This window comes from Acinonyx jubatus, chromosome E4, assembly GCF_027475565.1.
Source record: "Acinonyx jubatus isolate Ajub_Pintada_27869175 chromosome E4, VMU_Ajub_asm_v1.0, whole genome shotgun sequence".
NCBI classification, from domain to species: Eukaryota; Metazoa; Chordata; class Mammalia; order Carnivora; family Felidae; genus Acinonyx; species Acinonyx jubatus.
The window spans coordinates 48,790,100-48,813,594 of NC_069395.1; the positions used below are offsets into that span (position 1 = coordinate 48,790,100).

The 23,495-nt window shown below is 43.6% G+C and overlaps 1 protein-coding gene across 8 annotated transcripts in view; it reads left to right on the top strand.

The window, feature by feature from the left end:
• LOC106985104 (quinone oxidoreductase-like protein 2) overlaps positions 1-16,921 on the top strand; it is a 33,596-nt gene extending 16,675 nt beyond the window's left edge. The window contains exons 10-12 of one of the 8 annotated variants that reach the window (XR_008293301.1): positions 9,385-9,432; positions 12,590-12,747; positions 15,034-16,921. Coding sequence is in view for 4 of the 8 variants with exons in the window: in XM_027074291.2 (XP_026930092.2) it covers positions 9,385-9,432; positions 12,590-12,640 (99 nt within the window). In the remaining 4 variants the exon portion in view is untranslated. Of the gene's footprint in view, positions 1-199; positions 1,799-9,384; positions 9,433-12,309; positions 13,100-15,033 lie in introns of those variants that run through there. The other 7 variants (XR_008293302.1, XR_003425500.2, XR_003425499.2 and 4 more) reach the window with 7 other exon arrangements.
• The last annotated feature ends 6,574 nt before the right edge of the window (positions 16,922-23,495 follow it).

Below are 23,495 nucleotides of genomic sequence, written 5' to 3' on the forward strand. Positions count from 1 at the left end.
TCAAAAAACTGTTTTGGTAGCTTGAGTCGGCCCTGGATGGGGCAGCGTTTTGTTCCCGTGCAGATTAGTTGAGCCCAAGCTGTCAGTGCCAGACTTTACTGCTCACCAGCCTTCCATATTTATTTTTACTTTTTCCTATGCTGGGGCATATTCTTCTCAAACATGGTTTACTTTCTTCTTCTCCTTTTTGGTACGTCAGTCAAGAGGGTAGCATTTCGTGGTAAAAAGAGAACCTGACTGGCCATGGGAAAACTGGTCGGATTCTGTTTCCACCTGTGCTTTCAGTTGCTCCTTCGTGGAAGTCTCCTCTGCCCTCCGACCATCAGTCTCTACGCCTCTGCAGCAGGTTATGTACTTCAGGGGCGGCAGTGTGCGGGGGTGGGCAGGTGACCCGAGCTGCCTGGCCTCTGGGACCCCATCTCTGCTGGGGTCTGAGTAGCTGCACATTTTTACCTTTTTGTTCATCTGTTTCTTGTGTTAAAAGGTTCTGTGGCTTAAAAAACTTGCAAACCACCAGTTTCCAGAATTGCTGAGTCCCCTTCCGTCTTGTGACTTTTATCATGTGCCTGTGAACCGAGGTTTGATTTACCTAAAGCTCATGTATACCTGTCGATAGAAGATGAGGACAGTTAGGACAGGTACGGAAACACTTGCTAGTTTAAACAGTCTCTTCTCTCCACTGACGTGTTCTAAGTGCTGCTCAGGCGTGAGAGAAAACCAGAGTTGGATTATTGTTTTAATCACTCACACTGAAGTTCTCTGTTCTTTTTTTTAATTAAAAAAATTTTTTTAATGTTTACTTATTTTGGGGAGATAGAGTGTGAGTGAAGAAGGGGCAGAGAGGGAGACACAGAATCTGAAGCAGGCTCCAGGCTCCAAGTTGTCAGCACAGAGCTCGACATGGGGCTCAAACCCACAAACTGTGAGATCATGACCTGAGCTGAAGTCAGATGCTTAACCGAATGTGCCACCCACGTGCCCCTCTGTTCTCTCTTTTTTAAAAGTTTACTTATTTATTTTGAGAGAGACAGAGAGTGAGCAGGGGAGGTGCAGAGACAGGGGGAGAGAGAGAGAATCCCAAGCAGGCTCCACACTGTCAGCACAGAGCCAGATGTGGGGTGTGAAGCCACAAAACTTGAGATCATGACCTGAACTGAAACTGAGAATCAGACACTTAACTGACTGAGTCCCCCACGTGCCCGAAGTTCTCTCTTCTCTTAAACACAAATTAGCTATCTAATTATTGCCCTCCTATCAGCTTGTCCTCTCCTTTCCAATGAGGGCTCCACATGTAGGGTTTTTCTGATTCTTCCCACACTGCTGACCTTCCTGCTATCACCGGGCCCTCTGAGACCATTCTCCCTAACAATTTCAAACATTTCATTCACACACTGTCCCTTTACTATTTCTTCTCTTTCTCTGTCTCTTTTTTTCAATATTCAAACCACATAGAGGAATAGTAATAATATAATAATGGCAGCTCCCGTAGGTTAGGTGTATACTATGGGTCAAGAACGGTGCTAAACACTTTTACATGTATTTTCTCATTTCATCTTTGTGATGCTCCCTTGACGTGTGAGCCATTTTTATCACGTTTTACAGATGAAGAAATCAAGACTTGTAGGAGCTAAGAAACCTGCTCGATATTGTATAGTAAGTGACAGACCTGGAATCCAGTCCAGGTTGGTTTGAAGCCAGATTCTGGGCTCCTTATGGCTAAGGCAGACCCTTTCCTCATACAAACGAGGAAGTTGCTTCTTAGAAACCTATTCTAGAGTATAAAGTTTGTTCATCTATCAGAGAAACCTATTCTAGAGTATAATGTTCATCTATCAGAGAATTATTATGTGAAAGAGCTATCTTATAGTTAAAACAACCAGGAATCTTGGATTTTTCCAAGCAGTACCGGAATTTATAGATTTTAGGTTTTTTTTTAATTTAATTTAATTTACTTTTTAAATTTATTTTGAGAGAGAGTGAAAGAATGTGAGTTGGGGAGAGGCAGAGAGAGGGAGAAAGAGAATCTCAAGCAGGTTCTGCCCTGTCAGCACAGAGCCCAAATCAGGGCTCGATCCCACAAACTGGGAGATCACGACCTGAGCTGAAACCAAGAGTCAGACATTGAACCAACTGAGCCACCCAGGAACTCAGGTTTTATTCTTTTAAAATGAAGATGATTAAATGAATATATGTTGTTAATTTGACTTAACTGTAAAGCCTGGGTAATATTTTTTATGTAAATCAGTTAATGTATTAGAAAAAAATTATTTATCAGAACCTGTCTGGGCTTGGAAAATGACCTCTGTACGTATATACACCAGTATATACATACAATATCAGAGATGCTAGTGTTTCCTAGTTTGTGTTTTCTCCTGAATATGTGGGCTTATAGATTTGACCTTGGTAGTTGATATTAATATGACCACATACTTTGTACCATAGTCTTTTTAGTAGGCATGGGTATGAACTTCTGTAGCCCTCTGTGGTTTTTGTTCATCTACTCGTAATTACTCGATACTTGTCATTCCTATAGACTATGAACTCCATGTGGGCAGGGGCCATGCATCTCTTTGTCTCCAGATTCTGGCAGGTACTCATGTATCTGTTGAATGACTGATTGAGAGGAGGGGGCTATAGGGTTAGACCACCTGGGTTCAGATCCTGGCCCTACCTCTTAACTGGCTATGGGCAAATTACTCACATCTCTGTGCCTTAGTTTCCTCATGTGTGATAGGGACAGCAATATACTCTGCATACTAAGGTGGTTATGAAGATCACATAAGATAACACGTGTAAAAGCACATAGCAAACTCTTAATATATTGTTTAAGGCAAAATACCTCGCCATCATAAAATGGTTAGAGTTGAGCTTTTTCACGTCCCATGAACTGTAACACATATGTTGACATTTCATGGGCAGGATTAGAGAAACAGCCTTTAGATTTTGAATTTTAATGTATTATTTGCTGAAGGGTTGCACCCGTGCCGTGATGGGTGGGCCATGAATGTGTCCTGTGATCTGTTCAGAGGATGGCCTCATTTAGATGTGCCAAGTCTGTGTTCTGTAGGGAGAAGCTCACACACATCTCAACTAGACAATATTGAAATCCTAGAGATCTGAGCTTGATTATTATACCAAGGTCAGGTGAGGTTACTACATGAATAGATTTGATAGATAGAAATTGTTTACTTGAAGTTTCCTGAGTGTATGTGTGGAATATTCTTTTTTATTTTAAGGTAGACTTTCATGCCCAGCACAGATCCCAACATGGGGCTTGAACTCACAACCCTGAGATCAAGACCTGAGCTGAGATCAAGAGTTGGATGCTTAACAGACTGAGCCACCCAGACTCTCCTATCTGTGGGCTATTCTCTTTTTTTTATTTGTTAATTTTGAGAGAGAGAGAGAGAGAGGGAGAGAGTGAGAGAGAGAGCATGAGCAGTGGAGGGCCAGAGCGAAAAGGAGAGAGAAAGAATCCTGAGCAGGCTCCACACCGCCGGTGTGATGTGGGGCTCAAACTCATGAACTGTGAGATCATGACCTGAGCTGAAACCAAGAGTTTTACACTTAACCAACTGAGCCACCCAGGTGCCCCATATCTGTGGAATATTCTTAAAAATTAAATTACTCTTTAAGTTAAAAAAAAATTTTTTTAACATTCATTTTTGAGAGACAGAGAGAGACAGAGTGCAACCAGGAGTGGGGCAGAGAGAGAGGGGGACACAGAATCCGAAGCAACCTCCAGGCTCTGAGCTGTCAGCACAGAGCCCAACACGGGGCTCTAACTCACGAACCGTGAGATCATTGACCTGAACCGAAGTCAGATGCTTAACTGACTGCACCACCCAGGCTCCCCTATGTTTAACTTTTAATAAATGACCAACCGTTTATGAGAATGGTTGTATTCTTTTGCATTCCCACCAACAATATGGGAGAGTCTAGTTGTTTGCCATCTGCCAGAACTTTGTATTGTCACCTGTTTTCTTTAATGGTGGCTGTCCCAGTAGGTTTATAGTGGTATCTGACTGTGGGTTTCATTTGCATTGCTCTATTGATCTTGAGTATGTTTTCACATGCTCATTTGTCATCTACCTCTTTTTTGGTAAAATGTATCGGCTGACTTTTAAAAGAAGATTCAGATGAACATGTATTAGAGCAATGACGTGAGGAGTATAATGCAACTCTGACGACATATCACTAACTAAGCATTTTTACCTTTTGAAAACAATCCCACTCAGTCCTAGATATGGTCATTCACTCATGAGTTTATTTTCTTCGTTAGCATTCACTGGGTACCGTGTGTATGCCAGTCAATAAAAACAGACTTTAGGCATTTGTTTTGTTGGGAAGATCTCAGGACAGGGTTACAATAGGGGGAAAGAGCTGGTTTCTAAGGAGGTATGAATCAGCATGATATATTTAGGGAACTATAGCTTATTTTGATTATTCGTGCTTGATAAGCTAATTAAAAATTCTAAGAGCAGAACCTAAGACAAAAGCAATATCCTCACCCTGCCCCCATATGATTCTGAGTTGCATATCTCCAGAGACAGATTTAATTATGGCTTCACCCTGTGCGAGGGAGGGTTCTGGGAACAGCCTGGGTGTCTATGTAGGGAGCGGTATGGAACAGCCTCCCTCTCTGGGGGCAGCCTGTAGAATACAGAGGGAAAATGTCCCCAGGCATCTGAATTAGCTATCAAAAGAGTCTGGTCTGATGCCATGCACTTTCCCTCTTAGTTTCTCACTCAGAGCCTTATCACACTCTGAGCATCCAGTCCGGAACACCACTGGTTGCCCGGATAGAAACCAGAAGGTAGAAAGGAGACAGAGTTGGATTATTCTTAGAAGTAGCTACAATCACAGCAGAAGTGGCAAATGGACATAGAAGCCCAGAAAAACAGAAGGGAAAATCACAGATGTTCAAAATTATGAGATCCCCAAATCACGGAACAAAAAGTTTGTGTTTCCCACCAATATTATCTTTTAAAGAAGTTAGGTAAATATGTGCTACAGTTCTATACATACATACATAAGCCAAGTGATTAAAAACAAGCTTTAGCACTTAAACGGATAACTTTCTTTGTATGTCAACATTAATCTGTAGGAGATTCCTCATTTCTCTAGGAAGCCAGTAAAAGAGGTATCGCTATCTCGAATCGTGCTTGCTTTCCGAGTATTTCCTATCTTTGGGCTGAGACAGATCTCCGGGAACAGGCAGCTTCAAACTGACGGTGAGATGCAGCTTCAAACGGACGGTGAGATACAGCTGTAAGTCGCCTGGAGCTGTACCTCTGAGTGATCGACAGGGCAGGGATGCATGTTTCAAAACACATGTCTTAGACCTCTTCTACCTTTTCTACCTCCTTTGAGTATGTCTAAATTTACGTGGATTGGAAAGGTCTCTGTAAGGCACAAAGCCCTGCAAGACAGATGTTTTTGAAACCAGAGATTTCATGCTGCAGAGAATTGATTTGTTTGATTGATCGATTTGTTTTTCTGCTTATTTTTTCTATGCTTTTTGGGAAGAGTTTCCGTGGGAAGGTTGGCTATATTCATATTCCTCATTTCAAAGCCCAGCTTCTTTTTATTACTATTTTTATTTTTTTTTACATTTATTTTTTTAATGAATATGATTTATTGTCGAATTGGCTTACATACAACACCCAGTGCTCATCCCAAAAATCAAAGCACATTTTCATTGTTGGGCCGTCTTCTGCTTTTAGGTCTGTGTATTTCTGGATATCTGTATTTACTTATTCCCTTTATTCTCGTTGCCCACTACTGTTCTCTATTCTTGTTTCCCTCCTCAGAGTCAGTCTCTATAATGTGTTTGATACGTATGCTTGGATTATATTTCCTTGTAAAACATACAATTTTTTGTGTGTTAGTTGATTTTCAAGTGACACAAATACCTAACAGCATAAGGTTGTGCGGTAGACCTTGTTCCGTTTCTCCATTTTTCACTCAGTGCTGTCTTTTTAAGTGCCACCGATGTTGCTGGTGCTGTACCCGGTTCATTGCTTCTCACTGCTGCCTAGAAGAGAGCGGTGTGCACCTGCCATAGTTTACAGACCGGCTTCCTAGTGATGCACTCTGGCCTTGACCTGATTCCCTGCCACCATAATCAGCACTATAATACACAGTCACACGGTCTCACAGTCGGGACTGTGCAATGTTGCTTTGGGAGCATTTTCCCAGGAGTAGGGTTGTTGGGTCATAGGATGTATGACAGCAAACCACTCTCCAGGATGACTCAACTGGTTCACGCTCTCACCAGCAGTGCACGCGGATTCTTCTTTCGCCAGCCCATTGATATGTAGCATTGTCCTACTTTCTGATTTTTGCCAAACTGACGGGTGTAAAGTGGCATCTTATTATTTTAATTTGCATCTCCCTGATTTCTAATCAATGTAAGCATCTCTTTATAGATTTGGTAAACATTCAGGTTTCCACTTCTTTGAATAGCATTTTAAGCCCTTCATGAGATTTTCTGCAGGGCTTCCTGTCTCTTTCTTACTAATTTGCAAAATTTCCTTGTGTAATCTGCAGTTCTCAAATTTTAATGTGGGTATGAATCACCTGGGGATCTTGTTAAGATGCAGATTATGATTCAGTCAAGGTAGGAAAGGGCTCAAGATGGTGCATTTCTAATAAGCTCCCAGATGATACAGAAGCCTCAGGTCCTTGAACCACCCTGTGAGTAGCAAGGTTCTAGATGCTAATTTGAGACTTTGCAGAAGTCTGTCTCTCCAAATTTGTCATTGCTCTGTCATCTTTGTCTAGATTTAATGTAATCAAACATCAATATTTTGCCTTGTGGGTTAGTGCTATTTGGGACATATTTAAAAAGTCCTTTGTTATATCTGGGTCACAGTGATCTTCTCTATTTTTCTCTACTAACTTTGTACTTTTATTTCACACTATTTCATGCTTTTAATCCATCTGAAGTCACCTCTGTATTGGGTATACGTTAGGTAAGCAATTTTTATTTTTCTACTTACAGTGACCTAGTTTTCCCAGGCCAAATAGTTCATTGTTTCTCCATTGATTTATGTTGCTACCTTCATCTTATTTCAAGTTCCCAGATATACTCTGTTTTCTCTTCTATTCCCTTGGTTCAGATATCTGTTCCTATAACAGTATCATACTGTTGTTGTCTTTATAGTTGTGAAGTATGTTTTCCTATCTGAAGGGCCACTATTCCAACCTTTGTTCTTTCTTAAACTCCTAAAGATTCTTCGTGAATCTTTATCCTTTTAGGTAAATTTTGGAATAGACTTGTTTAGTTCCTGAAAAATATCTGACTGACATTGGAGTTGCATCGACATTATAGATTAATTTGGGGGAGGTACTGATGTTTTTACAATGTTGTCTCATTTGTGAAGAGGGATATATTGCCATTTATTCAGATGTTTCATGTTTGTAAATAGATTTCAAAGTTTTTCTCCATACAGTCTGTGGGTCGTTCTTAATTATGTTAATTATAAGTACTTTACTGCTTTTGTTGCCTTTGAGAACACTGTTTTATTTCTGTTATATTTCCTACTTGATTATTTTTTATATAGATGTCAGTAATTTTTGTTAGCTGATCTCTATCTCACAATATGCTGGCCTTTCTCATTTGCTTATCTGTTGCTTTGATTAGCTTTTCTATGTAGATTATTACATTCTATGCAAATAATGACACTTCTATTATCTTCTACTGTTTGCTTTTTTCAATTTTAATTTTGTGCATTTGTTATTTATTTTATTAAAAATCAGTAGACTTTACTTACTTTTTTAGCAGTTTTAGGTTTACAGAAAAATTCCACAGAAAGTGTGTAGCATTCACATATATTCCTTCTCCCACCACCCAGTTTCCACTAGTATTAACATATTGCATTGGTGTGGTACATTTGCTACAAGTGATAAGCCGATGTTGATACATTATTATTAACTGAAGTCCATGGTTTACATTAGGGATCACTCTTGTGCTGTACAGGTCTATACGTTTTACCAAAACGAATGTATACTGTCATGTATCCATCATTACAGTATCATACAGAACAGCTTCACTGCTCTAAAGAATCCCCTGGGCTCCATGTATTCACCCCTGCTCCCAACCCCAACCCCTGACAGCCACGGATCTTCTTACTGTCTCTACAGTTTTAGCTTTTACAGAATGTCATGTGGTTGGGATCGTATAGTATGCAGACTTTTGAGACTGGCTTCTCTTACTTAACAATATGCATTGAGGGGCGCCTGGGTGACTCAGTCAGTTAAGCATCCTACTCTGGTTCAGGTCATGGTCTCACAGTGCGTGAGTTCGAGCCCTGCGTCTGGCTCTGTGCTGACAACTCAGAGCCTGGAGCCTGCTTCGAGTTCTGTGTCTTCCTCTCTCACTGCCCCTCCCCACCCCTGCTCACACTCTCTCTCTCTCTCTCTCTCTCTCTCAAAAATAAATAAACATTAAAAAAAAATTTTTTTAAAAAACCCAATATGCGTTTAATGTTCTCTCATGTCTTTTCGTGGCTTGATAGCTCATTTCTTCTTCTTAATTTTTTTAAATGTTTATTTATTTTTGAGAGGGAGAAGAAGAGAGAGACAGAGCAAGCATGAGGGAGGGTAGCAGAGGGAGAGTGAAGGGAAATCCCAAGCAGGCTCCACACTGTCAGCACAGAGCCCGACGCGGGGCTTCATCCCACGGACCGCGAGATCATGACCTGAGCCAAAGGCGGACGCTTAACTGACGGAGCCACCCAGGCATCCTGCTCGTGCCATTTCTTGAAACGACCGTCCCCTCTGCACTGAGTTTGCTTTGCTCCTTTGTTAAGGCTCAGTTGACCGTCTTCATGTGGGCCTGTTTTGGGCTCTCGTGTGTTCCGTTGATGCACTTATTCTCTCGCCAGTATCGCACTGTTTTTATTACTGTGGCTGATTTTTAATTTATGTTTTATAGCCTTGTACTTCTAAAAAAAAAATAGGATTTGAGATAGATTGCAATTTTGGTTACACTGGAAACAGGACAATTTTAATAAGATAAAAATTGTAAAATATTAAACTATTGATTCTTCTGGCAGTGGCTGCATTCTTTCAAGAGCTAGAACACACAGAAATATTACAATAGAGTATAGAGTGGCCTGAGGACTTTTTACCTGCTGTCACTTATCTGACGACGTTGAAAATTGTTAGTTTGGACAGAAAAATTCTGAAGCTGGGTTATTCTTAAATATTATTATTTTCCTTTGAGTTTATGGTGATTGTTCAGCTAGTATTGCATAGTTAGTTGTATACAGTTCATTGGAGACACGTCTTAATATTTTAGCTATTTTAAGACTCGGCCTACCAGAGAATGCTTATTGAAATATGCAACCGTGACCATATATTTTTGAATTTTTTTAGGTCAACGATGCCTTCCTTCATGTGATACAGCGCAAATCCACGGGCAAGGTGCTTATCTCCCTGAAATAAACCCTCACCTCAGCAGCAAATTCAGCATGTCCAAATCTAAGCTCCTCATCTTTCCAAAAAACCTCCTTTACCTCCAGTGTTTCCAAAGGTGTGACGGCTTTCCTGATTAATCCAGGTTCAGAATCTTTTAGAGGCATCTTCGATTCTGTTTTCTTATTTCTAGTAAATAGTGTGACACATACTGTATAGTCCTAGTTTGTCCGTATTTGAGAGGGAAAGGAGGCTGTTAGTAATTACACCAGGCAAGCAAGGTGTCCCAGGCAAAGCAGGATGTATGGCCGTTCTGTTCACAATGCCTCAGTGGCCGGGTTCTGTCATCCCCACCTCTCAAGATATCTCTCACCTCCGTATCCTCTTTTTCATTCCAACCAATTATGTTTCATCTGCTAATTCCAGTAACTTTCTGACTGGCTTTCCAACCTTTAAACGTCCCCCACCCCTCCGTCCTTGTTATACATTGTTGCCATGGTGACCTTCCTAAAGTACAGCTGTGACTGTGTCTCTTCTCAGAAAACCTGCAATGGCTCCCCTTGGTCTACATGGTGGAGTCCAGACTCCTCAAGCTAGCATTTCTTTGTGTCCATGACCTTGCCACGCTCTGCAGCCTCAAGTTACACAATGCCTCCGGTCCCTCCATGTGTACTTAGATTTCCTGCCAACCCCCCTTTACTCTGCTCAAGCAGTTTCCTCTGCTCCTTTGTCCCTGTCAAACACGAACCTTTCTGACTTCCAAGACCGACCTCTGCCATGAGCCTGCCCCCTCAGGAGGCTGGTCATTTCTTCCCTTCTACCTTCCTGTAGCTTTTTCCCTGGGATTTGTTACATTCTGCCTGGCACCAGAGGGAGCAGCATGTCTAGTAGAATGAACACAGGATTCTGAATCTAAGATGTGGGTTCACATCCTGGTCTTACCACTTCGGAGGTGGTTACTTAAGGTCTGTGAGCCTCCATTTTCTCATATTACAATATCTACCTCACAACGTTGTCGTGGGCAACACATGCAGCAATTGGGCAAATTATCCAGTGCGTGGTGAGCTATTAGCAAATGCTGGTTACTTTTACTTCTTTCTTTCCTCCTTTCCCAAGGTAGCATAAGTTTTTTGAAAGCGGGTACCATGTCTGATTCACCTTTGTACCTCCCACAATTCCTATCACAATGAGTAGTAAATACACCATACATGGAATTGATTTTAAATTGTCTACAAGTCTTAAATTGTGGGAGTAAGTTAAGAATGTGCCAGCCTGGAAACAAACCAAATGTCCATCAACAGATGAATGGGTAGAAAAAATGTGGTGTATACACACAACAGGAATATTATCCAGCCTTAAAAAGGAATGAAATTCCGACCCATGCTGCCACATGATGAACCTTGAAGACGTTATGCTAAGTGACATAAGCCAGTCACAAGAGGACAAACATGGTGTGATTTCACTCCTAGGAAGTATCGAGGGTAGTCAAATTCATAGAGATAGGAAGTAGAATGGTGGTTGCCAGGGGCTGGGGGGAGGACAGACTGGGGGGGTTATTGTTTAGTGAGTACAGAGTTTCAGTTTGGGAAGATGAAAACGTTTGAGGGATAGATAGTGGTGATGGTTGCCCAACAATAAAGAATATAATGTCACCGAACTGTACATGTAAAAATGGTTACAATGATGAATTTTATGTTACGTATGTTTTACTACAACAAAAAATGTAAAAAAAAAAAAAACAAACCACAAAAAGCCCCACAACATATTACCTCACATCTAAGTGAATCCATGCAGAGAAGAGAGCAGAGTGTGAGTTGAGTGCCCAGCTTAGGTTGATGTGAGCTCCAGTCTCTGCCCATGGCCGGTCTGCGGGGTGAGGTCCTCTACATTTGTTTGTTGTTCTCTACTCATCCCACTCTATGAGTGATAATTCCCAAAAAAGTGAGTGGTGGGGTGGGGGTAAAACAGACGCCTGACACCACAGGGATGGGGGTACTTTTACTCATTCTTGAGGAGAATAAGTACTTTTATTTGTTCCAATAAATGCTGCTTTGTTTTCTGATAAGTCCTTCAGGCCATTTGGAAACACCTATCTTCTCAGGATCTCCTCACCAAAAGAGCTCTTGGAAGGACTGAATTGTAAAATCGGGAGTGAACATTTGGGGAAAGAATTGGAAACCGAGAAAGTAGCAGAAGGTGGGGGGGCGGGTGTCAGGGAAGCCACCCCTGTGTCTGTTGTGGGACCTTGTGGTGCTTCTGTGAGGGCCAGAGCCCACGCTGCACCTCTTCCTGCAAGCAGGGGAGGGGTGTGTGTGTGTGTGGGGGGGGGCAGGACAGAGGATCTGAAGCAGGCTCTGTGCTGACAGCATCGAGCCCGATGTGGGGCTAGAACCCACAAAACCGAGAGATCACAACCTGAGCCCAAGTCAGGCGCTCAACTGACTGAGCCACCCAGGCGCTCCCAACCTTACTTCCTCTTAACCTGAGCTAGTTTGTATTTAAATGACAGTTGGTCTTCAAAAATATCAAGACACCAACTTTGAGGCTAATTAAAAAAATTTCCTGTCACCCTTTGGGATAATCAAAGACTAGCTTGGCAGAGAGAAGCACGAAAGATCAGGGTTGGGAAAAGTGTGCAAGCCCAGTGGGGAGCTACCTTTCCTTCTGTTCAGAGCTGATCAGTAGGTGTCACCAGTAATAAAGATCAATTGCCCTCAGCTCACTAACGTCAAAATGACTTAGATTGAAAGAGGCAGTCGTTAAAGAGAGCGAGTTTCTTCAGATTGAACAAGTATTGGTTAGAAGCCCTAATGACCTGCTCCCTGCTCGCCGTGTTCCTGCTTCTTTGGGATGATTTGATTTGAAAGCATTTGACTCATATTTTAGTCACTGTTTGGCCATCCCAGTGTCTGAACCATTAGCCTGAAAAAAGAATCAATGCAGCTCCAAGTGACCGTATTTATTCGATATTCAAGATTTTCCCCAGCTCTTCCCCGCCGGCTGGCTGCCGGAGAAATCTCTGCCACACACCTACCTCTTCTTTTTCACCAGCTGTGGGTCTGTCCACCTGCACACACTTCTCTGAACAACTCAAGTGAGGTATTAACTAAGGGATGACCTTGTCTCTACATCGTCAGGATATTTGTCCCTGCTCCTTCCTCTGCAGCTGTGGCAAAGACTGCGAAAGATTTGTTACGTAGCAAGCGAAGAGAAATAAAGGTGTCCTCACGTCATCGCTTGTGTTCAACAACAACAACAAAATTAAATAAAGGAAGAAAAATTTGCACTATTATTTCTTCCACTTCATTTTTCTTCTCGGATTTTGTAAGTGAATCAAAGAGCAGTGAGTTTTCAAAATAGTTATTGTTTATAAAAGTCATGGGAAGGGAAGGCCCAAATGAAACAAATGCTGGCATGTCTAACTGTTCTCTTCCCCTGGCTTCTTTGTCACAGCTTATTGCTAGATGGAAGCCCTGAGGTGGAAGGATGCCGACTTCTGGAACTTTGCTATTGTTGAGAAATCCTATACAGAGTGATTATTATTTTTAAAAATTTTTTGCTGTATGTAGAAATAGTTTCTTAAACTTCAGTGAATTGCCTCGTTATTTTAAAAACGGTGTTGTTAAAATCACAAAACAATCATTGAAAAAAATCAAAGCAGCAAAAAGTTTATGAGTAGAAGTTGTTATCCTATTTTTCTCTAACCTGCCTGCCTTTTTTTTTTTTTTAATGCTTATTTATTTTTGAGAGAGAGAGAGAGAGACAGAGACAGAGTGTGAGCAGGGGAGGGGCAGAGAGAGAGGCAGACACAGAATCCGAAGCAGGCTCCAGGCTCTGAGCTGTCAGCCCAGAGCCCGATGCGGGGCTTAAAGTCAGGAACTGTGAGATCATGACCTGAGCTGAAGTCAGATGCTCAACCAACTGAGCCACCCAGGTGCCCCATGTAACCTGCCTGTCTTACTCCCTTTCTCCAGGGAAACCACAGTAAGCAGTTTGGTGCTGCTTTGGTAGATCCTTTAAACACGTACACACGATGCATACACACAGAGGTTTTGTTTTTGTTTTTGTTTTTAAATAAAGACATACATAGTTTTTAAAAATAACCAATCATCAGGGCACCTGGGTGGCTCAGTCGGTCAAGTGTCCGACTCTTGGTTTCAGCTCAGGCCATGATCTCCCAGTTTGTAAGTTTGAGCCCCACAACGGGCTCTGTGCTGGAGTGTGGGGCCTGCCTGGGATTCTCTCCCTCCCTCCCTCTCTCTGCCACCCCCACCCCGCTCATGCACACGCGTGCGCTCTCTGTCAAAATATATAAACTAATTAATTGATCATAGTATGCACACTGTTCTGTATTGTACTGTTTTTAATCAGTATGTCATAGACATCATTCCATATTAGTAAAATAGACATCTCGTTCTTTTTTTTTTTCATCTTTTTTTTTTAACAGCTGTTTAGTGCTCCAAAATGAGGATATATATCATATGCAACCACTTCCTTATTAGTGGGCTTATTCTGCACCGCTCCCTGGTGGTCCAGTGGCTAGGATTAGTGGGCTTATTCATTTATTCATCTTGATGTGATACACGTGGCTGTGCCTCTGTGTGACAAGCTCAGCACAGCACAGGGAATGTACACCATGGTGGGCAGAAGTTTACAAATTTAGCGGGGGAGATGGACGTGAATTAAAACCACAAAACCATGCCAAATTAGTGTCACATAAAGTATAATGGGGGGATCTAACTCAGGCAGGTCAGGAAAGGTTTCCCTGAGGAGAGATCCTTGAAACGCTGAAGACGGAGGCTTCTGGAACATTGAATTCTAGGAATTTAAATAGGGAAGGAAGGGAGGAATGTTCTAGGGCCCCATGGCAAATGAAAGTCTGTGAGTGAGAGGGGCTGAGAGAAGAGGAGTAGGGCTGGCGGGGGAGCAATGGAGGCAGGTATTGTAACATGAGGCTGCAGACAGGCCCAGATTAGGCGGGGACCTGTGGGCCAGGTATGGTTTGTGCCCTTACCTTAAAAGGATGGGATGCCATGAGGTGCTCTAGGGAGGGGTGGGGTGGGGGCGGCATGAGCAGCACAGCATTTTTGGAAGAATCCTCCTAGCTATAGTGGGGAGAAAGTTTTAGAGATGAACAGAACAACGAGGAGTCCATGAAAATCCCAATGGGAGAGGAGGGTATCCGGGACTAAGGTGGTGATGACGGGAAGGGAGAGAAATCGACAGGACAGAGAGCTCTGCGGGAGGTAAAAGCAAAAGAACAGGCAGGGTTGGTGGAGGGGGAGGGAGGGAAATGTCAAGATGTCTCCTAGCTTCCTGGATAGGTATTTGAGAGGAGGAACATCAGAAGAGAACCGAGTTGTGGCAGTGGCAGGGGATATGATGGGGTTAGAAGGTGAGGTTGTGCATATATTGAGACATCCAGGAGATGTGAGCTGTGCAGTTTTCTGTACCTGTCTCATGCTCAGAAGAGAGGTGTGGCCTAGAGATACGAATTTGGGCGTCATTTCTTGGAGGTACCATTGGTACCTGTGATGAGATTGTAGAGACAGCACGGAGAGAGAAGGGAAGAGGGTCTAGACTGACTGTAAACATCTTTCCTCTCCGTAGGACTGTAGAATATCGTGACTGCTCTGTGGACCACTCAGAGAGACTTGGCCAGGGATAGTTTGGTGATTTCACATGAACCACAAGAGGTTATCAGGAAGGCTGTATTGCACAGGGAATAAAGCGCCATTCTCTCAGTAGAGGACCAGCGACTGGGGCTCTTAAGTCCAGCTGTTCGGCCTTGGGCTAGACTCCTCTTTTTAATTTTCTCAGGTAAAACAATGAAGATCATAATATGTTTTTTTCTACCTTGCGTGGTTCCTGTGAGGGTCAAATGAGATAATGTATGATAATGTGTGAAAGCACTTTCTAATTGTCATTTTCGTAATAGATTATGAGGTCGTCTAGCACCAGTGTGTTCAAGTTCATTTCAGAGTGGAGCAAAAATGTGTATTTTTTTGGCATCTGCTGGGCTGATATGGAGCAAAGGAATTGTTTGATTTTTAAAAGTGTCTCTCAAGTATTTCTACACTCTATTGTAGCTGAAGTCATTGTGCTCTTTTATACGGAATAATGGACAAAGCGATGGGAGCCCCATGATCCGACGTACCTCAAAGACATACAGAACCAGACAAGGTCTAAAGAAGGACACCTAAATTGATCCAGAGGGCAGAGGGGGTTCTTTTGTGAGGGATGATGAAAGAATTGGGGCTCTTCGTTCTGGAAAGACACAGGCTGAGAGGGGAATATGATTGAAATTTGTAAAATAATGAAAATCATAGGATAAAAATATGAACGTATTAAATCCCAGAGCACAAGAACTAGGGACAACTTTATCATTTTAAAGAAATAGCTTTAGGGCAAAGTAAAAATAGTACTTCTTTACACAGGAATACTAAGCACATGGAACTTACTACTCTCAAAGATTGCTAGGACCAAAATCAAATATTATAAGAGAAAGACATGTATTTCTGGAAGATAGATTCATAGATTATAAAATGAAATTAAAAACAGTTTGGGTAAGTCTCCCCAATTTTGGACTATGGCACCATGGAGAGTGGCCATGAAGCTTTCCTGTTTCCATCTGGCATCCTTGTCCAGATCAAGATTCCCGAGTGGATGTGCCAGAGAGGACAGAGCACAGAATTTGAGCTCAGAGGGCCTGGCTGCAAGTGACTCTCGGGAATCACTTCTTTTTATTTACTTTATTTATTTTTATTTATTTATTTATTTATTTATTTATTTATTTATTTATTTAACGTTTATTTATTATTAAGAGACAGAGAGACATAGAGCATGAGCAGGAGAGGGGCTGAGAGATGGAGAGACACAGAATCTGAAGCAGGCTCCAGGCTCTGAGCTGTCAGCACAGAGCCTGACGCGGGGCTCGCAGGGCTCAAACCCCCAAACTGCAAGATTGTGACCCGAGCCGAAGTCAGACGCTTAACCAACTGAGCCACCCAGGCGCCCCGGGAATCACTTCTTTTTTATGTACCTCCATTTCCTCATCTGCAAAAAGAAGAAAAAAAGGTAATATCAACATTAAAACCTGCTGCACTATTGTAAGAGATTCAACTGAAGGGATGTCTGTGGCAGTGTTTTGTAGTTGGTAAACATATTAGCCGCAGGGGCATGAGAATTGCCACTTTTATTGTTGCATTTCCAATTCTATCTCCTTTAGGTGGGTTGACCTTCACCTTGTCCTTCCTGATCCTGGCCTTGCTGGGGAGCAATATTTGCCAGCTCAGAAATGAAGGAGAACACTGAGGATAGGGACACTCCCTGGTCCTCTAGGGAGGGAGGTAGAGAGAATGCAGACATCTCTTCCTTCATCCCTTGTTCTTCCTTGCGAAGGTAGAGAAATAAAGGTGAGGAGGTAAGGAGAGGGGTGCCTGGGTCAGTCAGTTAAGTGTCCGACTCTCTCTTTGTCTCTTTTTAATGTTTATTTATTTTGAGAGAGAGAGAGAGAGAGAGAGAGAGAATGAAGGGGGGGAGGGGCAGAGAGATGCTTAACTGACTGAACCACTCAGGTGCTCCTAGCATCTGACTCTCGATATCAGCTCGGGTTGTGATCTCATGATCTTGCAGTCATGGGATCCACCCTGAGTTGGGCTCCACACTGAATGTGGAGGCTGCTTGGGATTCTTTCTCTTCCCCTCTCCTGCTCACACACGCAAACACGCTCTCTCTCTCTCAAACAAACAAACATTATTTAAAAAGATAAGAACTTTGAAAGCATCTCTCTTCTTTGGATGTTTTGGGTGGTGAGATGCCACCCAAAAACTGGGGTATTCTGGTCTCTGGGCAACTTCAAGTGTTCTCACAGATCTTAGGAAAACTAAAAAAGGGGGGTACAGGGCTGGAGGAGGAAAAACCACGGGGATTGGTTTCTTCTTTTTTTTTTTTAATGTTTATTTATTTTTGAGAGAGAGACAGAGACAGAGCACGAGCGGAAGAGAGCAGAAAGAGAGGGAGACACAGAATCCGAAGCAGGCTCCAGGCTCTGAACTGTCAGCACAGAGCCCGATGCAGGGCTCAAACCCATGAACTGAGAGATCGTGACCTGAGCCGAAGCTGGACACTTAACCGACTGAGTCACCCAGGTGCCGCCCTGGGATTGGTTTCTTAATGGCATCTATAGGTTTGGGATTTAAGGGAGAGACAAAAATATGACTGAAATTTCCTTTCAAGATGGCCACTGCAGTTTGCTATTCTGGAAAGCCGATGGAGATCTGGAGGGAAAGAATGTGTCTTGCCTGGACACACTCTGCATATGACGTGTATCCCTAAGGAATCCAACTTCACCAGAGGAGATTCAGGAACAGCAGGAAGAGAGGACTGATGACAAATAGCCTTTTATTTCCTCCATAGCAAATATGAACGGCTTTGCCAGGCTTCCAAGCACCCCACCGTACAACTTCCCCTGACCTCATGTCCCACGGAGAAGAGTGAAAGGAGAATGGTCCACTAGCCAAGGCAGCCAACGATTTGCATTGTGGCCTCGGCACTAATTAGCTGTGGGCTCTGCTTCTAGTCCATAAAATGGTGGTAATAGTAACCCCCTTGTCCTTGAGTTGCAATGAGGTCAAAATGAGGTTATATTTGTGAAGCACTTAGCATAGTGCCTGGCACTTCATGGGCCCTAAATAAATGTCAGCCTCTGTCATGACCCATTAGTACCTTCTACTCTAAGGAGATGGATTGCTAGATAATGAGCTCTGTGAATGCGGGAACCGGGTGTGCATTGTGAATTTCTCTGCCCCAAGCACCGTCATTCCTTTTCTGTGCCAGTTATATCCATTCAGGGCCCGCTGAAGGCTCATTTCCTCTGTGAAACCAGCTCGGATTGATCTCACTCTCGTAGGAATTCCCATAGCACACAGTTCAGCCCTTAGAGAGCCATGGATTTGCATAGTCGTCTGTTGCATTTGTATATAGTAGGCTTAGCCTTCAACGACATTCAACAATTTAGTGAACATTTGCTATGATCATGGCCTTGGGTTAGAGATGCAACTAGGGAATAAGTTCCTTAGTCTCAGGACCTATATCTGACAGGGGACCCAGTGTAGGACAGCATCCATCTTGCTGTTCTCATCTGCTGCTCTGGACACATGACACAGTGGGAACGCTTTGCAGGAACCTCTCCTTTTGAGGTCCTGGGAGACATATTTTCTGGCAATTGCAGTTTCTTCATTCCTGGTATCTTGAGTTGATGGGAAAGCTGTGCAGGGGGTTTGGATTACTGCTCATTTGTCTCAAAAAAACGTAAAGCGATACTCAGGATGTTTTTTTTCCTCTTGAGAACAGCATTCGCATGTCAGTCGGTGCCAATTTCACATTGCAGGTGATTGAAAGATTCCTCTTCCTTTCCTTTTGTTCTGCAATATGCAAACGCCAGTGGCGGAAGCTGGACCAGGTCTACTGAGTTTCTTTCTCCATTACTTCTCTGAAGAAAGGATCAAGGGCGATGTCTTTTTGAAGGCAGGTGTGGGGAAGTAGCAGTCGCACGTCCTTGTCTCCCGTCTTTGGTTTCTGCTCACGTCTTAGGCTCACTTTCTGATGTAGATTCAGGCCACCTTTCTCAGTTCTCATGGAGTCAGGAACCACTGTGGTCCACCGGGGACCCCCTTGCTGCAGCTTCCAAGTGAGGGTCAGTAACCTAGCTGTTCCCATTGAATAGTTCCCTTTTGACTTCAGCTTGTAAAATTTCTGATATGTTTTCATTTTTATCCTCTCCTTTTCTTTAAAGGTTATTTTTAAGTTAAAAATAACCATAAGGAGACCTTGTGATCCTCTTCTCACTGACCCAGATATTTTAAGAGCTGGAGGACTGACAGCAGCCTCTCATCTGGGGACATAGGCTGGCTCTCAGGAGCCAATTAGCTAAATGTAATAATAAAATATTAATCCTATTTCCCACACATAAAACACTCTCCTTGTTTTTCCTTGCCTATCCAAACCCTACTCACCCTTCAAGGCACTGTACAAAAAGCCATGGACTTGAGGATAAAAGACTTCGGTTCAATTCCTAGCTTGGAAACCTTCAAGCCATCTGACCTTGGGCAGGTCACTTTAAGTGTGTGGACCTTGGTTTCTTCCTCTGGAAAACCCAGATGCTAATGATCTCATAGAGGGAAAGTTGAAGGCTTCGGGCCCAGCTCAGTGACTGTGGTACACAGAACAGGCCCCAAGGAAATACTTATCAAACTCCAGAAAGCCCATTTTGAGTAATCCTGGAATCATTAATCTCTCCTATTTTTGGATTTCTGTATTATTGACTCTATCTACACTATAGAATTCAACAGTTAACTATACCTTGTCTTTAATGTGTGTTTTCAATCCTCACCTGGTGGGTAGGTTCTTTGCAGGATGGCGCCTTTTTATTTTTCTCTTGTCAATGTTGCAATACTAGGCACTTAATCCCTGATAATTGATTGATAGAGTATATTACCCATCTTACTAAATTTGAGTTCTGTAGCACAATAGAGGTTATTTTCTTTGTCTTTATCTCTCCAGTTTCACTGCCTAATGCTAATGGTGAGAGAGTAGGAAATCTTTTAGGCTTTCATTATCTTGTCAATTTGTAGCTTCTCATCAAATATGTGCTATTCATGTGTTCAAGATATTGCTGACCTGCCATGAACACAAAGTTGATTTGAATTGCTTATCCACTGTAAGGATAGGTTTCCACTAAGTCAGCTTTGTTTTCTCACTTAGGCAGGATTGAGGACAGCCCACTATGTGCCTGGTGAGACCTCCCTTTCCCTGTCCTGGAACTGAGGTCTCTAAAGCAGGCCTACAGCTTGCCTTCTTCTGCAGTGACTGGCTTTCAGTGGATTTAATAGCAGTCCCAAATGCCTGTATCCTTTGGGTGACAATAGTGCCCTGGCTGTCACATCACCTCCACAGATTACCCCATGAATGGTTGTGGGTTGAGTTGTGTTCCCCCAACAAAAAGGTATGTTGAAATCCTAGCTTTCAGTACCCACGACCGTGACCTTATTTGGAGCTGGGGTCTTTGTAAATGTAATCAAGTTAAGAAGAGGTCAGACTGGATTAGGATGGCCCTAATCCAATGACTGTCACCCTAATAAGTAGAGAGAGATTTGGGCACAGAGAAGGATGGCCATGTGAAGACAGGCACAGAAATTGGGTTGATGCAGCCACAAGCCAAAGGATGCCTGGGATGGAGGGAGCCACCAGGACCTGGGAAAAGGCAGGGAAGGATTCTCCCCTAGAGTCTTCAGAGGGTGCGTGGCCCTGCTGACAACTTGATTTCAGACTGCAGCCTTCAGAACTATGAGAAAATAAACTCCTGTTACTTTTTTTTTTTAACGTTTATTTATTTTTGAGACAGGGAGAGACAGCATGAATGGGGGAGGGTCAGAGAGAGAAGGAGACAGAATCCGAAGCAGGCTCCAGGCTCTGAGCTGTCAGCACAGAGCCTGACACGGGGCTCGAACTCACGGACCACGAGATCATGACCTGAGCCGAAGTCGGATGCTTAACCGACTGAGCCACCCAGGCACCCCATAAACTCCTGTTACTTTAAGCCACCAAGTTTGTGACAACTTGTTATGGCAGCCTCAGGAAACTAACACACTGCCTTGGAGTCTAAATACAATACAGAAGGGAGGCTTTAATTACAATCAATTACGCATCTTCCCCTGAAAGGCCTTGGTACTAATCCCATCATGCCTTGTGATTACTCTTGTGACTCCCTCAGTTTAACACCCCTGGACCTCCTCCTCCACACAGCGCTGTCCTATCCTTATTTGACTTTATCTCCCACCCTCTGTCCTCAGCCACTTCTCTAAATGTCCTCCACACCATTCTGCTCTGATACCTGACTCACTCCTGAGGATGGAGATACCCTGCAAGAGCCCCAGGGCCTGATGGTGGGGTAGGTGTCTGCTTTGCTCCTCATGGCCACTTTCAGCCCATTGTTCCTCCCTGACCCTTCCCCAGCAGCTCTGAAGGACAGGCCATCCATTCTCCATAAACCTCCCATGCTGGGTCAGCCACTGACAAGCAGTCACTCCTCCAGTGCAGCCCAGGACCCTGCTGGCTCACGTCCCGGCTTTTCACCACTCCTGTCCTCACTCTTGCTGGTTGGCCTGATTAGATCCGTCAGTCCCAGCCCTGGCTGCACTTTAAAATTATTCGGGGTGGGGCACCTGGGTGGCTCAGTCAGTTAAGCCTCTGACTTCGGCTCGGGTCATGATCTCATGGCTCGTGAGTGGGAGCCCTGGGTCAGGCTCTGTGCAGACAGCTCAGTCTGGAGCCTGTGTCAGATTCTGTGTCTCCCTCTCTCTCTGCCTCTCACCCGCTTGTGTTCTGTCTGTCTTTCTCTCTCAAAAATAAATAAACATTTTAAAAAATAAAATTATTTGGGGAACTTTTATGTTTAAACGTTTATTTAGAGAGAGAAAGAGAGTGCACAAGTGGGGGAGGGACAGAGAGATAGAGGGAGAGAGAGAATCCTTAGCAGGCTCTGTACCACCAGGGAAGAGCCTCTGACGCGGGGCTCAAACCCACAAACCATGAGATCATGGCCCGAGCTGAAATCAAGAGTAGGATACCCAGCCAACTGAGCCACCCAGGTGCCCCTGGGAAACTTAAAAAGCTCAGGCACTTCTAACCCTTCCCCACCCTCCCAACCCATGGAGCCTGAATGAGAGGATTGGAGGCTTGTGTATGTTTTAATAGCTCCCCAGGTCATTCTCCCACCTCAGCCGACTAGCCTAACAGTAACGCTGTGTTCTTCATGATGAACACTTGTACTAATACTTGTCGATTTCTGGCACCCCTCTGTGGCCACTACCTTCTCACTTCCGGCTCACTCCCGCCGGAACCCCACTCCAGCCATTGTTTGGTTTCACTAGGTCCACCAGGCCATCGTCCCTGTACCTTGTCACTGTCCATCATGGCCCTCCAGGGCCTTGCCTTCCACCTCACTCACCTGAGTCCCTGGAGCAGGCTCCCTTGCCCCTCTCCCCTCTCCTGCCTTTACCTGGTGAGTCCCCAGATCTGACAACACTCTCTAACTCACCTGCTCATGTCTGCATCCAAGCACCAAACCTCCAAAAGCGGCTGGATAAAAATACACAGCAGGCTTCCTGGTCTTAATTTTATGAACTCAGAGCTCAAGTGGACTCTCAGTGCTGCCCGGCAACCCTGCCCTCATTTCCCTAGTTAATTCGCTTCCCTGTTTTTAAGAGGCTCTTTTGCACCTTCTGTCTCCAAACCAGCTCCCTCCAGTATCCAGCCTTCTCACTCTTTCTTTAGGCTGACCTCGTTCCTGTCTCAAGACATTTGCACTTACAGTTCACTGTGCCTTCCACACTTTTCCCCAGATCTTTCCATAGAACACCCCTCCCTGGATTTATCTTAGCTTCTCAGGGAGGATTCCCTGACTCTTCTACCTAAAATACGCCTCCCACCTCCACCCTGACACTCCATCCTCTGATTCCTTCTTATTTTCTTTACAGCACTTACCACAGTCTGATATTAAATGATGGATTTATTTTTGTTTGCTTATCTGTCTCCCCCACAAGCACGCAGGCTTTATGAAGGCAGTTCCCTTCTGGTCTGCCTAGTTTGCATCTGAATCCCCAACACCAGGTACAGTGCCTGGTGCACAGTAAGCTGACAGTGAATGAATGAGTGAATGAATGCATGAATGAATGAACAAAGGGATAGGTCTGTGTTGCGTATTTTTTTTTTAATGTTTTATGTTTTGTGAGAGAGCAAGAGAGAGCATGAGTGGGGGAGAGGCAGAGAGAGATGAGACAAAGGATCCAAAGCTGGCTCAGTGCTGAGATCAGTGAGCCCAATGTGGGACTCGAACTCGTGAACTATGAGATCATGACCTGAGCCGAAGTCAGACACTCAACCAACTGAGCCATACAAGTGTCTGATTTGACTCTTGCTAGCTGTGAGGTTTAAACTGCATTACTCACTCTCTCTGGGCTTTGGTTTGCTTATTTGTAAAGAGGAGAGAATCTTCTTGGTTGGTGAACATG